At 44.7% G+C, this 14,524-nt stretch overlaps 1 protein-coding gene across 8 annotated transcripts in view; it reads right to left on the reverse strand.

Moving 5' to 3' along the window:
- Positions 1-3,386: 3,386 nt before the first annotated feature.
- RAPGEF6 (Rap guanine nucleotide exchange factor 6) overlaps positions 3,387-14,524 on the reverse strand; it is a 110,444-nt gene continuing 99,306 nt past the window's right edge. For 6 of the 8 annotated variants that reach the window (XM_050312547.1, XM_050312545.1, XM_050312546.1 and 3 more), the window contains 5 exons: positions 14,245-14,358; positions 11,962-12,187; positions 9,616-10,127; positions 6,541-6,843; positions 3,387-4,853 (listed from right to left, as the gene is read on the reverse strand). In XM_050312547.1, coding sequence (XP_050168504.1) covers positions 4,828-4,853; positions 6,541-6,843; positions 9,616-10,127; positions 11,962-12,187; positions 14,245-14,358 — 1,181 coding nt within the window. In that variant the 3' untranslated portion in view covers positions 3,387-4,827. The remainder of the gene's footprint in view (positions 4,854-6,540; positions 6,844-9,615; positions 10,128-11,961; positions 12,188-14,244; positions 14,359-14,524) is intronic. The other 2 variants (XM_050312552.1, XM_050312549.1) reach the window with 1 other exon arrangement.

Below are 14,524 nucleotides of genomic sequence, written 5' to 3' on the forward strand. Positions count from 1 at the left end.
TAAAAACCTGAACACCTCCCAGAACCTGCCCGAGGATTTCTCCAAATAAGGTTCCCACATCGCTTACCTTTTGGATGATCTCAGCCCCATCCTCCACTGGCTGCCAGAAAAGAACTGCTAAAAGCAATTAATATATGTAGATTGTTTATTGATTCCAACATATTAATAGATTGGATAATAAACAGTACTTTTAAACATTCTCTTAACCAAAAATATAACAAATATTTACAATCACTCAGTAAAAATACAAAAAGCATACAGAGGCACTGTCTTTCTAAAAGACATAAGTGTAAGAGGTATCAAAAAATAGGAGACAAACATTGCTTGTTACAGAATACTTTACAATCACTGACTTGTGCAGTACAATTGCTATTGGAATATCATTACATCTGTGCAGTTTTGCCAATATGCTCACATATTTAGAATTTAATTAATACCAAGCTAAACTGCATTCCAGGTATATCAAAAATAAAGGTAAAACAAAAGCACAACAAAAGCAAAAGCTGGGTTGGGAATTCAAGGTAAGATTACCCTCTATACAAGCATTCTAAAATATAATGTGTAAAGCTTTTCTAAAGAGAAAGTATCCCTTTTTTTCCCTTGTCCTTTTGCAAAGGCAGTGGTAAGTAATTTTATCCTTTAAAAACTCTACTGTTTTATAAAACCTTAAATGACAGGGTCGTATTTCCACTGTTGTCTGTGATAAAATTACTCGGGAGGAGATAAAAGAGGTTTTGCAAGAGCCCTGATGCCCCACAGGCTCCTCTGGAAGTGGCACTGATGGCAGGTCCAGCCCTGGGGCCACCCCGTGCCCCTGGCAGGTGCCAACAGCCCCAGCCAGCTCTGACCTCTCCCACTGAGCCATCGCTCACCCTGAACCTCAGAACCTGCTGAGCTGGGGGGCACCCACCAGGATCATCGAGTCCAACTCCTGGCCCTGCCCAGGACATCCCAAAAGTCACACCCCGTGCCTGAAGAGTGTTGTTCAAACTCTCCTTGGGCTCTGCCAGGCTCGGTGCTGTGCCCACTGCCCTGGGGGGCCTGCTCAGTGCCAGCCACCCTGGAGGTGAAAGACCTTTTCCTGATCTCCAGCCTGACCCTGCCCTGACTCAGCTCCAGCCGTTCCCTCGAGTCCTGTCACCGCTCTTGGGAGCAAAGAGATCTGTCCCTGCCCCTCCTGAGGATGCTGAGGATCCCAAAGAAGTCTCCCCTCAGTCTCCTCCAGCTGAAGAAAGCAAGTGCCCTCAGCTTCTCCTCATACAGCCCCTCAGACCCTTCACTCACCCTCCTGGCCTCCTCTGGGTGCTCTCCAACAGCTTCATGTCTTTTTTACACTGGAGAGCCCAAAACTGCACACAGGACTCAAGGTGAGGCTGCATCTACCAACTCCTCACCTGAGCAAAGGCAAAAGGAAGGAGTTGTTGTTGGCAAACACCCAAAATTTGTCCACATTGTAAAAATCTGAACTCCAAACACCCACAGTCATTGCCTTTTCATTCTTTCGTGTATCTGGGAGATGAACACGGTGCTCAGAGGCTCAGTGATCTCATTTTACCCTTTTTTTTTTTTGCAACTGGAGAGGCCAAATCAGTTCTACTGAACCACACTGCTTTCTCAGGACTTTTAGCTGGAAGCTAAGATTTATAAAAAAATATGGTGTGCTTAAATCACAGAAATCTGAAACACATCTTCCACCCACAAGTCAAGAGCAAACAACGAGCAGGAAGGGAGCAAACCCAGGGATGGCAGTGGCAGAACACGACGTGAGGCACCCTCAGTGTTCACCACCCTCAGTGTTCACCACCCCCAGAGCCCCACTGAGAGGAGCCTGGCACAGGTACCACGTCAGGTGGCCCAGAGCCCCACCTGGGGTACTAACCACCACTTCCACTGCATCTGAGTTTCCAAAAAAAGGGATATTGTCTCTTCAAACCCACAGCAGACACACTACATTTGGCTCTCGGCCCCGATCAATGTGATCGGTGGAGGCAAAAACAAACAAACAAACAAACAAAGAGAAGCCCAGCAAGGAGCAGCAGAGAAGCCACACTGTGCGAGGCAGGAGAAGCAGGAGGAGCTCACCTGTCCATCGGTTACACGTGATTTATGTACACCAGCTGTACTGGCTATTAGGAAAATATGATTAGCAAGACTTTCACTCGTTTCAGAACCCTGCAGCGTGCTGCCAAGCCCTGTGGAACAGACAGGGGCTGTTGATGTGCAAACACCATGTCTGGAGGGGTGATTTATGCAGCTGCTCGTGCTGACTGCCAGAGGAGACCCCGACCCCGCTCCCCTAAGGGGCTTCCCTGTGTCCTCCAAGGCAGCACTATTGGGTTCTGGGGGAAAAGGAAGCCACTCCAGTAACCCCCATCCCTTATCCCTTCGTTCAGCAGGCTGAGATCAGCTCAGCTCACCCCCTCGAGGCCATGGAACCGTGTGGGTTGCTTTACCTGGCCCAAGGCAGCCCGTTTGCTGACGGGACACACAGCCTGTTGTCTCCACGTGGCAGCTCACGAGAAACTACAGCAGACAGTGGGATGGCTCAGACCTGGATTTACATCCCACAGAAAGAGCAGTTTAACAGTTCTATCATCAATATTCCATGTGCTGGAGCACTGGCTCTGCCCTGCGTTGCTTTGACACTTGCATTAATCTTTAGTCATTAAGGCCTGTGCAGGTTCATTATATTCATTAAGGCCCCGAAAAAGCAAAATGCATTTATTATGCTATACCTCAAGTGGACTTTAATAGATTTTTTTTTTCCAACCATTTGCTTCTCAGATACTTGTGCCAAAAATTCATACAGCCAACCAATCAGTTATAAATTAGGCATCCCCTCCTCAGCATGACTGTTCATTTACACCTCCCCAGTTCCAGGAACATTCCAGGTGACGAAGCTGGCACCGCTCCCAGTGCAGACACAGGCTGGGTCACACACATCCACCTGGCTGCATCAGCCCCAGGCTGCTATGGGGAAAGCACATCAAAGGCTTTGGGTTGTTTTTGGTACTTGTGTCGCGTTCACCTCGCACCCCTGCACACATCCAGGTAAAAAATAAAACCCTTAAAGCTCTTCACGACTATGGATATAGAAATCAGTTCTGAGGCACTGTAAAAATGACAAACATCATCTTCCTAGCTTAGGCTGTAAACATCACAACAAAGATTTACAATTAAATGTTTAAATACATATTCACACATTCATGTCTGATTTTAACACTAGGATGGGGTGTCATGTGCAGAAAGGAAAAAAGAAGGGAAAAAAGAAAGGAAAAAAGGAGAAAAGAAAGAAAAGAAAGAAAAAAAAGAAAGGAAAAAAGAAAAAAGAAAGAAAAAAGAAAGAAAGAAAAAAAAAAGAAAGAAAAAAAACAAAGAAAGAAAAAAAAAAAAAAAGAAAGAAAAAAAGAAAGAAAAGAACCTGCAGTTATTTCCAGTTCTACCCCTCTGAGCTCTGGCTGGCTAAAAGCAAAATCAAAGAAGCAATTTTTTTGACCATAGTCAAACTAGAGGATCATGGGTTAATACTGGCTGGCTGTAAGTCAAACCCTCATTGACATCAACAACACCAGGATTTTTAACTAGGATTTAAAATAAAATGGTTTGAGATCATCTGTATTTTCCAGATGAACAGCACAGGGTTTTTTAACCCATCATAAAATGCATTATGATCTTATGTAAGCATTATGCCATTTAATATTCAGTTTCACAAATTTTACTGTGAAATGCACGTGATTTATAATTCTTTTTTTTTTTTTTTTTCCCAAGATAACCTTTGTTCCTAAATCCTGTGCAACTCTGGGAAAAGGCCAGGACGTGTGGGATGATCTTAAAACCCACAACACACAGCTGAGTTTTGGGTTTTAGAACACGTTTTGCATGTTGAACTCTGCAGGGCAAAACCTCTTTTGGGAAAGCTTCAGACCCCCCCAGATCTCCCAAGAGCTAAGGCTTCCACACCTCACACGCTCCTCAAAGGGGAGGAGAGCACCGACTGTTGCCTCAGTTGGCTGGCAGCTACAAAAATCCCAGAAATCCTTGGAGGGCAGGAGGTTTCTGCTGTGTCCATGTGGGAGGGGAGCAGGGCCTGACACCCGCTGCTCTGCAAGGCTCTGGGCTCTATTCATATTAAATCTAAACCCACTCGAAAATCCATGGATTTCTGCACCTGGTAATGGCCCACTTGGAGTTTTCTGTGTTTATTTTGAGAGCACAACAGTGGATGTGTAGCTAATTTACTGTCACATTGACTAAACATTTATATTAGCCAACCAGAGCACTCCCAACACAAATAAAGGAAATTCCCATTTAAAAAAAAAATTAAATTAATAAATTATTTTCAGATACTTCAGCAACGTCCTTCGCTTTTGCTGACATTTGGATATAATTTTTTTTTTTTTTTGAAGTTCATAAAATAACACTCTCAGATTTCTAATGGTCACGTAGAAAATAAGGACAATGGAAAACTACCAAAGGATTATATGGTATCATACAGAAGAATGCTTTCGAGTTTCAAGTGGTGGTGACAGCTGGTCCTCCCCAGTGCACGAACTCGGTCCATCCCCGGGTACCAGTGCTGGTATCCAGGCAGTCAGCACGCTCCTTGAGCGTGACTTTCTGGTTCACAGGCATGAGTAGCTTGCTTAGGGGGTGGCAGAGTGAAGGAGGGTGTCGAGAGGTGAATCCAACCCGTTCCATCTGGTCCATGACAGAGGCAAAGGTCTGAGGTCAGTAGCAGCAAGTCGTTAGCGGTCGCTAACGGAACCACGAGGTCCTTTCTCCCCACATCCCTTGGGTTGCCAGTGGTTTACACAAACAGCCCAACACTTACACTGCTGATACTTGTTCATCTTCTGCAAAAGAAGACAAGAGACACGGTCAGTTATTCCAGCAGAGGGCACAGAGCAGTGCCCAGTGATGTGATCACAGCGGGTCTGTGACGGCCACACCACTTCACCAGCGTGTTATCACTGACACTCCACATCACCATTTATCCAATCCTCAAGCAATCACAGAATGGTTCGGGTTGGAAGAGACCTTATAGGATGCCATTCCAACCCCTGCTGTGGGCAGGGACACCTCCCACTAGCCTAGGTGGCTCCCAGCCCTGTCCAGCCTGGCCTTGGACACTCCCAGGGCTGGGGCAGCCACGGGTTCTGCACTCTGGGGTATGATCATCATAGGATAAAGACATACTGCAAAACAGAGCATCCCAGATCCTCCAAGATCTACCAGCATGCAGATCCCAGTAGGCCAAAAGCTACGGATTTGGGAGAAAAGCCAGCAAATTCCCATGCAGTGAGCATTTTATCCCAAATTAAAATTAACCAAGCACTCTAAAAATAGTAAAATAGGTGTCTCTAAAAGTCTATGGTGAAATTTAGCTTAGAAAAATTTGGATTAAAATGTTTGAAGCAATTGTTTCCTTATTTTGACATCAAAAACACAACTCAATTAATGCTGGGCAATTTTGCCTTTACTGTAAGTTTGAACTGCAGTACTAATATATATGTTAAATACTGTTCAGATATTTTAAAGGGCCAAGATACGATCATTTTGCATCAGAAATTGTTTTAATCTAAATCCAGGCTCATTTTAAACCAGACTGAAATGGAAGGAAATGATCAAACATTCTAACAAAAAATGAGTTCACTATCAAAGGGTACAGAGAGATCACATCAGTGCACAGGTATTAAAAGCAAATCAGCATATAAACAATTAAGTAGAAATTCCCCTGCTCTGAAGTTAGTTTTGACACAATTTAAGAGCAGTCTTTACCAGAACACCCTCTCACATTTTGGTCACCCCACAGATGCTGTGCTTGGCAGCACTGGCTGTTGCTTCAAACAAGATCATAAAAAAACTGAACTGGAAGAGACACTGTCAGGTCAAGTTGGGCAGAGAACCCAGCTTTCATCAAATGCACTTTTCAGAAGAACGGAAGTTCACTATTATTTTGTTCAACATTTTTAAACTTGATCTCCAAAAATATCTGTTGAGGCATAAGGCAGCTCAGTGCCGGCACACATGAATGAGAGGAGTTCACCTAATCCAAAGCACTCAGGATATCACCCTGATGCCAGCCTAAACCACTGGGACATCACTTAATCAATCCAGAGAGGCTGGAGTTTTTCCACATGTAATTTACAGCCCGCCAGTGTCCCTTCACTGTTTGAGAGGGGACAGATTTTAGCAAAAAAAAAAAATAAAACAACATCTACATGCTTTTAAGTGTCTCAGTTGTACTTTGGGAGACCTTATAAGTATATTTATATACATTTATTTATTTCTATATAATTTAGAACGTGTTCAGTGCCAACATGCTGTTTCCAAAGGGAAGGCATTCCTTGTGATTTAAACCTGTATATCCATGCACAGAGCTGTGCATGATATACACAGCCCTGTGTGTGCACGCAGCCATGCAAACACTCCTGCATATCCCGAGATTAACCAAGCCTTAATCTCCAAGAATGACCCCAGAGAAAGCCCAGAAGGTGGCTGTGAGCCCGGAGCCCCCAGCAGTCGAGGTGTTGCACATACCATCCTCTTCACTATCTGCGTCAGGCATGTCTGCTAGTTTGGGGCTGGACGGCTGCCGGCCGTGCCACGGGGGCGTCCTCGAGGAGAGACAGTCACCACCCAGAGGAGCTGCTGGAAGTCTAGAGAGGTCACTGTGCAGCATCTTTGACCTCTGCACTGCCACACTATAGTCTGGAGGTTTGAGGTGTGGGTGGTGGGGCGATCCTTCCTTTATGTCCGCTAAAGAAATCCCCATATATCCCGGAGGGGTGGGCGGTGGCTCCCTATACCTATCGTCCTTCTTAGGTGAGGTCACACAGTACACTGGCACAAGAAATAAGCAATGGAAATGTTAAAGAAGAAAACAAAGGAAACAAAACGTTAAAAAATCATGAAATGTTACAATGGCAAAACAGAAACTGATAACAAAACGCAAATGCAGAAACACCGGTTATAACGACAGCAGCAGGTATTTACGCTTTCATTGCTGTTTTCTGCTTATTTTAAGAAGTCAGAGTAGCAAAGAACCCAAGAACTCCTTAGGTGAGATGCCAGTTGAGTGGAAACAGGACTGTAGGCTTCTCTGCATTCAGACTGCAGTTAAGAGCTGTCATTACAGTCCCTACTCGTGCAGCCCCACTGCACCACTACAGAGCTGTCTGGGGGATGCAGAGCCAGCAAACCCCGTCTGCTGCCACTGCTACAGCTGGGGAACTGGAACAGGAGGAATTAGGGCACCTGGCCCAAGGGCACTTTGCACAGCAAGAACTGCTGGCTGACTTCCAACATCCACTCCATCACCCAAAACAGAGGTCAGTGGCTTAACAGAAACTCATTAGAATAAAATATCGCTGTATCAACTGGTGTGCATAAAGACATGAAACCATACAGCTATGCTGTGGGAATAAAATAAGCCAGTAGCACATAAAACTGCTCCTATGAGGCAAAAGGTATATCGAGCCTGCATTCATTACTTTATCTTTTCCAACAGCTTATCATATCCACACTTTAAATGTCTTATTTTTTTTGCTTTGTCTTCTTCTATACCCTTATCTCAGAACTCTGTTGTCTGTTTACAAGTGAGAAATAACCTGGAACAGTCATGGAAACAGCCTTTGGAAAGGCTGCATCACACCTTGTGCAGTCATGAAAAGGCTCCAGTCAATAATATCTATTTGCAATGTCCATGCCTTGTAATTCATCTTCTCCCTTCCTGCCCTGTTCAGGTCCCAAAGGCTCTCAAACCAAAATTTAAATGTTCTCAAGTTGCCTCCCCTCCCTCCCAGCCCAGGTCTGGGGCTCATGTGCATGTTAAATCGGGCTCTTTCCATGGACATGTTGCAACAGGAGAGTTTCCAAGCCAGGATAATTTTTAAAATCTGTTAGTTGAGTGAATTTGCATTCTTCCTGTGGATCCATTTTAAACAGTGTATGTTCATTATTTTAATTTCTTTCAGCAACTGCAATAGTTTCTTATCTTAGAATAATGTGAAGGGATGAAAATAAAGGATTATTTCCTATTGTGCTGTAGACTGGTGAGATTCCAGGTTTTGGTATCAGCTGGTTCATGGCTGATGGCCTCAGTTCATGCTTGGGGCTGATAGTAAAATAACCCAAACCAAATTCAGTCAGTCTGGGGTTTAACAGATACACATGGGTACAGGAAGAGCTTTACACTGCTGAATGACAGGATTTATTTTCACTGAACTAGCACTGAATGGGGTCTCTGTGAGAAAGCAGGGGAAGGGAAGGGAAGGGCTGGGCACTCTGAGCAGACCCTCAACCTTCAGTCTTGGCTGGATTTGCAGGAGGGCTGATGAGGGTGGGCATGTTCTCCTTCAAAGGAGAAAGCTTCTGGCTCTCTAGAGCTGACCTTTAGTCTGCTGCAGTAATGAAAGAATAACGTGTCCCTTTTCAATTCATAACACTCTACAAACGGTGAAATAAAGTGAAAATATCTTTGGCATATTGTGTGATGGTGAACAGCTAACAGATTTGCATCTGCAAACCAGGAACTCTCTCCACCTGTAGCAGATCTTTCCTTAAGCAGACACACAGGTGCCAAGGGCTCCTCACCAGCATAGGGGGAACGCACACAGAAGGAAAAAGAAGACAAAGAGCTGTGAGCAAAGACAGCCCTGAACAGTGGACATGCCATGTCCTGAAACAGGCCAGAGCAGCTCTGACAGGCTGCAAGGGCAGAGCACAGCACAGCAATGAGCCTTAGCACGCTTTCTGCAAGGCTCCCCCACCATTTCTTCTCCAAAGCCAAGGAGGGGAACACAATCCAAGACCTCTGCCCTACGTGCGATGTTCATTGAGGCAATTACCTCTGATAACACAACCCCCTCCAGCAATCCAGGCAGTAATTAAACTGCATTTCAGCTGCACCCTTGGCTTACAGTCTTAGAAAGCTTTGCATTCCATGTTTTATCTTGTTGCTAACACGGTTCCTTTAGTTTTGGCTGCTGAGCTCACTAGGCCAGGGGTAGAACATCTTGCTTGATAGAACTATGCATATCTGAAAGTTTTTTCTCCTTTCATACTTAGCCAAACTGCAGCTGTATAATCAAATAAATGGCAGCTTAAAATAGCAAAGACAGGAAAGGAATCTGCTTTGCCCTTGAGCTTCCAGAGACAAAGCCATGAAAGACCAAAGGATGAAAGCTGCCCCAGAGGGGCAGGTGAGCTCCACAGCACTCAGCAGCCACGCTTTTCCCGCTGGGTTCCTGGGAAGTCTGTATTATAAGGAGCATGGGATCGTTGCTCCTTGTCAGGGGAACATCTACAGTGATGAGTAGACTTCCAAAAGAAAGCAAAAAGCCACACTACAGAGAGGAAATGCCTGACATTTTCCTGGAGACAGCTCTCCTGCAGCCCCATGAAGTGATGGGGAAGTGTGCTCATTTATTACCTCCATATCTGTAATGGTGGCTTGAAAACACACTGTGTGTGTAGCGTTCTGACTACAACCACGGGAGAAGCTGAATTTAACATGCCAGACAGCCCCAGACCTGCTGATGTCATTTCTTAACAACTTAATATCAAAATGAGAAACAGATGTAGCAGCTTCCATAAGCTGTTGGCTCGGCTTACCTATCAGGCCTTTTTCTGTGCTGGAAGTAACAGTTTTGTAAGCTGTATCAGTGCCTGGTTTAGAGTCCAAACCCTCCGTCTGCTCCGCTGTGGAGTTCTCCAGCCCCCTGCGCTTAATTGTCCCATAGTTTGTCTCGTAGGTGTCTGACAGGGAGCTGGAGGAGGCCCAGCTCTGCCGGGACTGATCGAGCTCCACGCTGGCTTTCGACTGCCTGTTGGCTTTGGAAAAGGCTTCGGAATACAAGTAACCCTCCTCAGAGTAACAGTTTGTGGGATCCACTTCAGCTATAGGTCCGTCCAGCTGCGTGTGACGGTAAGAATTGAGGAGATCCCAGCTCTTCTGGTTGGGGATATTCTGGAAGTTGTCGTGAGAACTGCTCGAGCACGACGTCCAGCTGCCCCGGCCGCTGTCTGCTGCCTCCACCGTGATGTGCTCGTGGGAGATCTCCTCGCTGCTCATGGAGGAGGTGAAAGCCATCCCTCTGATCAGGGCAGGCCTAGTGATTGACCAGCTGCATTTGAAGACAACAGAAATTGGGGAAAAAAACCACTTGTGAGCTTTTAAAATAAGAGTGACGCACCCAGAGACAACCACCCGGTTCTAAAGACAGCTCTGGGTTTGTTACAGGTGATAATAATAATAATAATAATAATAATAATAATAATAATAATAATAATAATAATGGCAGGTGAGCAGCAAGGTCAAGGCACAGGGAGCACTGACAAGAGACACTCCCGTCTCATCACTGCACAGGCAGCAGGGAAGTCATTCCCATGGGAATAACAAGTCTGCAACATGCATTTCCAGGCTCGACCCCAGATCCATAAATCTGGTCCACAGAAGCTTTACCAACAACAGCAAGACAGTGCCCGACAGAAAGCAGAGGAGTAATTGCCTCTTTCATGCTGCTGCCACCTTTTTCTTTAAATTTATGAACTAAAAAAGTATTTAGAATAAAACCCAACCCCTTCACAGGCAGAGACATCAAGTTGTTTAGACAGAGTGGGGGCAGTTATATTTCAAGAACATTTGGAAATATTGGACATAAGTAACATTTGTGGGAACGATCTGGAGCGACAGATTCTGAAAAGCAAAGTCCAAAATTTCTTGTTTCAAGAAATGTCTGCTGAAAGCTCTAATAACTCTCAATGCATAATTAAGGGGGTAAAAATAAAGCCAGGTTTGCAGGAGTTTGGAATACATGAAGATATGATTGCTAGACATTATTCCAGTCTCTTAACTATTTCTGGGTGTGTTAACAAATGCATGGGCAGCACATTAAAATTCAACACCCTCCCTCAGCAGTTTACTGACACATCGTGAAATCAAGGAATGTTTCTTAGATATGGGCAAACAAGGGTTTTTTTTTTTCCTTGCTTTTCAATTTTGTAAGTTCTAGGAGAAAACCCACTTTCTTCCTCTAAAACCCACTGAAACTAAGGAATAAAGGAACAACCACAAAATGTGAACTGTGTGTTACGCCTTTTAGAAAAGGGAAATATTTTCTTTGATGAAGCACATATTTAAATTCCCATTTTAACCTTATAAAATAAATGGATTAGTCATTTCTTTCCATCCCTGGAAGTGTTCAAGGCCAGATTGGATGGGGCTTGGAGCAACCTGGGCTAGTGGAAGATGTCCCTGCCCATTTTAGGGAATTGGATCAAGATGATGTTTTAAGGTCCCTTTCAGCCCCAACCCTTCTGTGATTCTGTGAGCTGGAAAAATTAGAAATATAAGGAGCACCTCTCATGTAGCTGAATCCAAGACATCTGACGACAGAAAATGCTATCCCAAGATATATTAGGACATATTAAATCCTATGGATCGAGGCTTTATGTCTAGTAAGACAAAACCAAAAAACTTCCAGATCAAAGCATCATTTCAGCACAGATTCTCATTGCACCAAAGTAACAAGAGCTCCTGTGTGGAAACTCTCAGGAAGTCAGGGACAGAAAGCTTCCAGTCTGCCTAAGCAACAAATGGTAATTAGAAAAATCCTTAAAAATCACATTAGAGCAACGTTAAGTGACTGGCACTGCTGACTCAGAGAGAATTGATAACTTCCTGTTGTTCTTTTGCTGTCTCTCACCACGACACTAATTTGCTAAGTATCATCCTGGCTTTTAACACATTTGCAGTCTCCAGCAAGAGATGTCCAGCTGAACCCCACTGATGGGAACACGCTGTGGTCTCCCCAAGTGACACTGTAAGCTTCTTAGGAAAACAGGCTCGCACAGAGCAGCCAGTTCTCCAGTTAATAACCCCGGTGCAGTGCAGAGCAGCGTCCTGGCCACAGCTCCACCACCCTCCTGGCAGCAGGACCAGAACCAGCTGCACCTTACCCTGGGCAGGGCTGGCCATAATCCACCAGCGGCTGGGGATGCTCCTTCCTCTCTGCCCCGCTGGAATCCACCCCAGTGAGGGACTGGGACAAGCCCCGCTCGTCCTGCAGCGCTGCCGACATGGAATCCACGGAGCAGTTGCTGACGATGCTGGAGCGGGAGGAGATCTCGCTGTGGCTGGAGTCGGAGAAGTTGTCGGATTTAGTGGAAGGTATGAGGGCATAGCCTAAGGAGGGGAGAGGACACCTTGGTCAAAAAGCAACTCAAGTTTTAGAGGTGTGACAACAAGTTTTGACACGTGCATTACAGCAAGGGTGTTTAGAAGAGAAACAACCAGACCCTGTTTGCACACAGTCAGTTCACTGAGGTTTTTGGGTACTGAAGCTTTAAGCATCTATCAGCTCTGATTTATTTACTGATGCAGGTCCAGTGACACCAACAACCCACCTGCAACTCCATCCCTCTCCAGAGCAGCAGCTTAAACCCCACTAACCAGGATCAGCAGCTGCAGTATCAGTAGCAAGGGGGCAAATCTTTCCAACTCTGCAAGTGCTGATTCCTCTGGTACAAACACAGCACACTTCCCACTATCCCTCTGCCCAACTGCCGTGCAAGACTCAGAAAAGATTTTGGCAGTGGAGGAGGAGATGCTGACTGAGGTAAAAGCCAGCGATTAGCACTCGGGGATTGGCCATATGGTCCTTTTCAGCTTTATTATCTGCTCCAAAACTAACAGGGAAGGAAGCTAAGGCAGGAAATACAACTTTGGCAGGAGCTGGACCAGACTCCAGTGCTGTTCCCACTGAATGGGAACAGCTGAAGACCCCACAAGATTCAGAGCAGAATCTACAGTGTATTTTTCTCTGCTTGGCTTACCCTTACCCACAAATAACTTATCTCAAACACAAATAATGTATACAGCCCTATATATCCAACACCCCAGATAAGCTTTTTTCTCCTAAACTCCTGCACATGTGCCTTTGAGCTGGACTGCCACATATTTACATCCGTCAGGTGAAAATGTGAAATGACCAGGCAGTGTAAAAGCCATGCCAGTGATACACACAACCTAACAGAGAAGACTGATGCCCTTAAGTCCATAAAAAATTCAGAGAGAATACAATATGGCATCTGGAGCCACTGGCATACTTGCCACTGAGCATAGAGCTCATAATTTGAGAGACTTCACAGCTTAACTTTGATCATTGCTGTAGGGTTTTAAGAGCAAATATGAGCATTAAATATCAATATTATCAAACTATAGGACTGAACCTTATGAATGGAAAAATGTCATTAAGAGCAGCATTTTGAAGATTAAATTTCCATTTCCTTTCCTTTGACAATAACTAGTATTTCATATTCTTTACATTTTTAAGGGACTCTTTAAATTTACACAACTGTACTGCAGTAAGAAATGCTCTCAGTGTGTCTTAATTTTAAGACACTGTTTTTCAAGAACTTCAAAGATCTGGAGAACTAAAGGGCTCCTCTTCATTAAAGAGATTAACACTATCTGAAAGTTGGGCCATTAAGTAACAGCACATACATATAAACAGACTCAATGCAAGTGTCTGCTGGGCTGAAAAGGTCAGCAGAAGATGTGACCAATGCAAATACACCAGTGCTAGAAGTGAGCATTTGATTTACACCATATCAGGGACTGTCTAATTAGGAAAACGTTGCAGAACTTACTGTTTCGTTGGCATTTCTGACACACTAAGTAACTGAACTGCCACTGTACCTGTTCCTTGATTTTCTAACTTCACATTATTGTCTTCACTGCACTGTAAGGGTGATTAACTATAAAGAACTGACACAAATATCTGGAAGGGAAGAACATTAAACAGCTTAAACATGTAAATGGATAATGCTGAAATAACTCAGACAAACTCAGGATATCTGACACAACGTGGACATCAGTCTTTCTTTTAAAAATAAATCACAGAGTCTTCCTCCTTCTTCTAGACTTGGTGCACAGGCAGTGAGGTGTGTACACACTGCTGTTGCTATAGATACTGAGAGCATCACTGTCCTTGTCCTTTTGGTCCTCACTCCTTTCTGAGGCTTCAGTGTGCTCTGCTTCCCTTTTCGCAGCAAAAGGTGTTCTTTCCCTGGAGAAGCTTCTTTCCCTAAGTCTTCTAAAGCGCGATCCCTTTATTTTTGGGGGCTCACGCCCAGCTTCTGCCTCTCCACTCTCATCCTCTCTGTCTGCCTTTGCGCTTTTCTCAGCACTGTCTCTGGCTTGGCAAATCATCCGAATTCTCTTTTGTAAGTAAGCCCCACCTATTCCGTAGCTGCGCTGTCCACTGTTCTTGTTGCTGGTCTCACTGGCCAGTGACGAGGACGAGCCAGAGAGATTCATCTGACTGCAGGTATCCGACCTCTGCGTGCTGCCAACTGCAAGAAAGCAGACACGGGCAGGTGCTGATCAGTGACGAGATAAATAACAACAAAAATAACACCCTAATTTCAAACCCCTTTTTTCTTCAATCCTATTTGCATATCACTTGGGTATAGCTCAAAAAGAAAACGAAATCTAAGATTAAGTGGAATGTGTTCATGC

Source organism: Myiozetetes cayanensis, unplaced genomic scaffold (assembly GCF_022539395.1).
Source record: "Myiozetetes cayanensis isolate MyiCay16 unplaced genomic scaffold, myiCay2020 scf17, whole genome shotgun sequence".
NCBI classification, from domain to species: domain Eukaryota; kingdom Metazoa; phylum Chordata; class Aves; order Passeriformes; family Tyrannidae; genus Myiozetetes; species Myiozetetes cayanensis.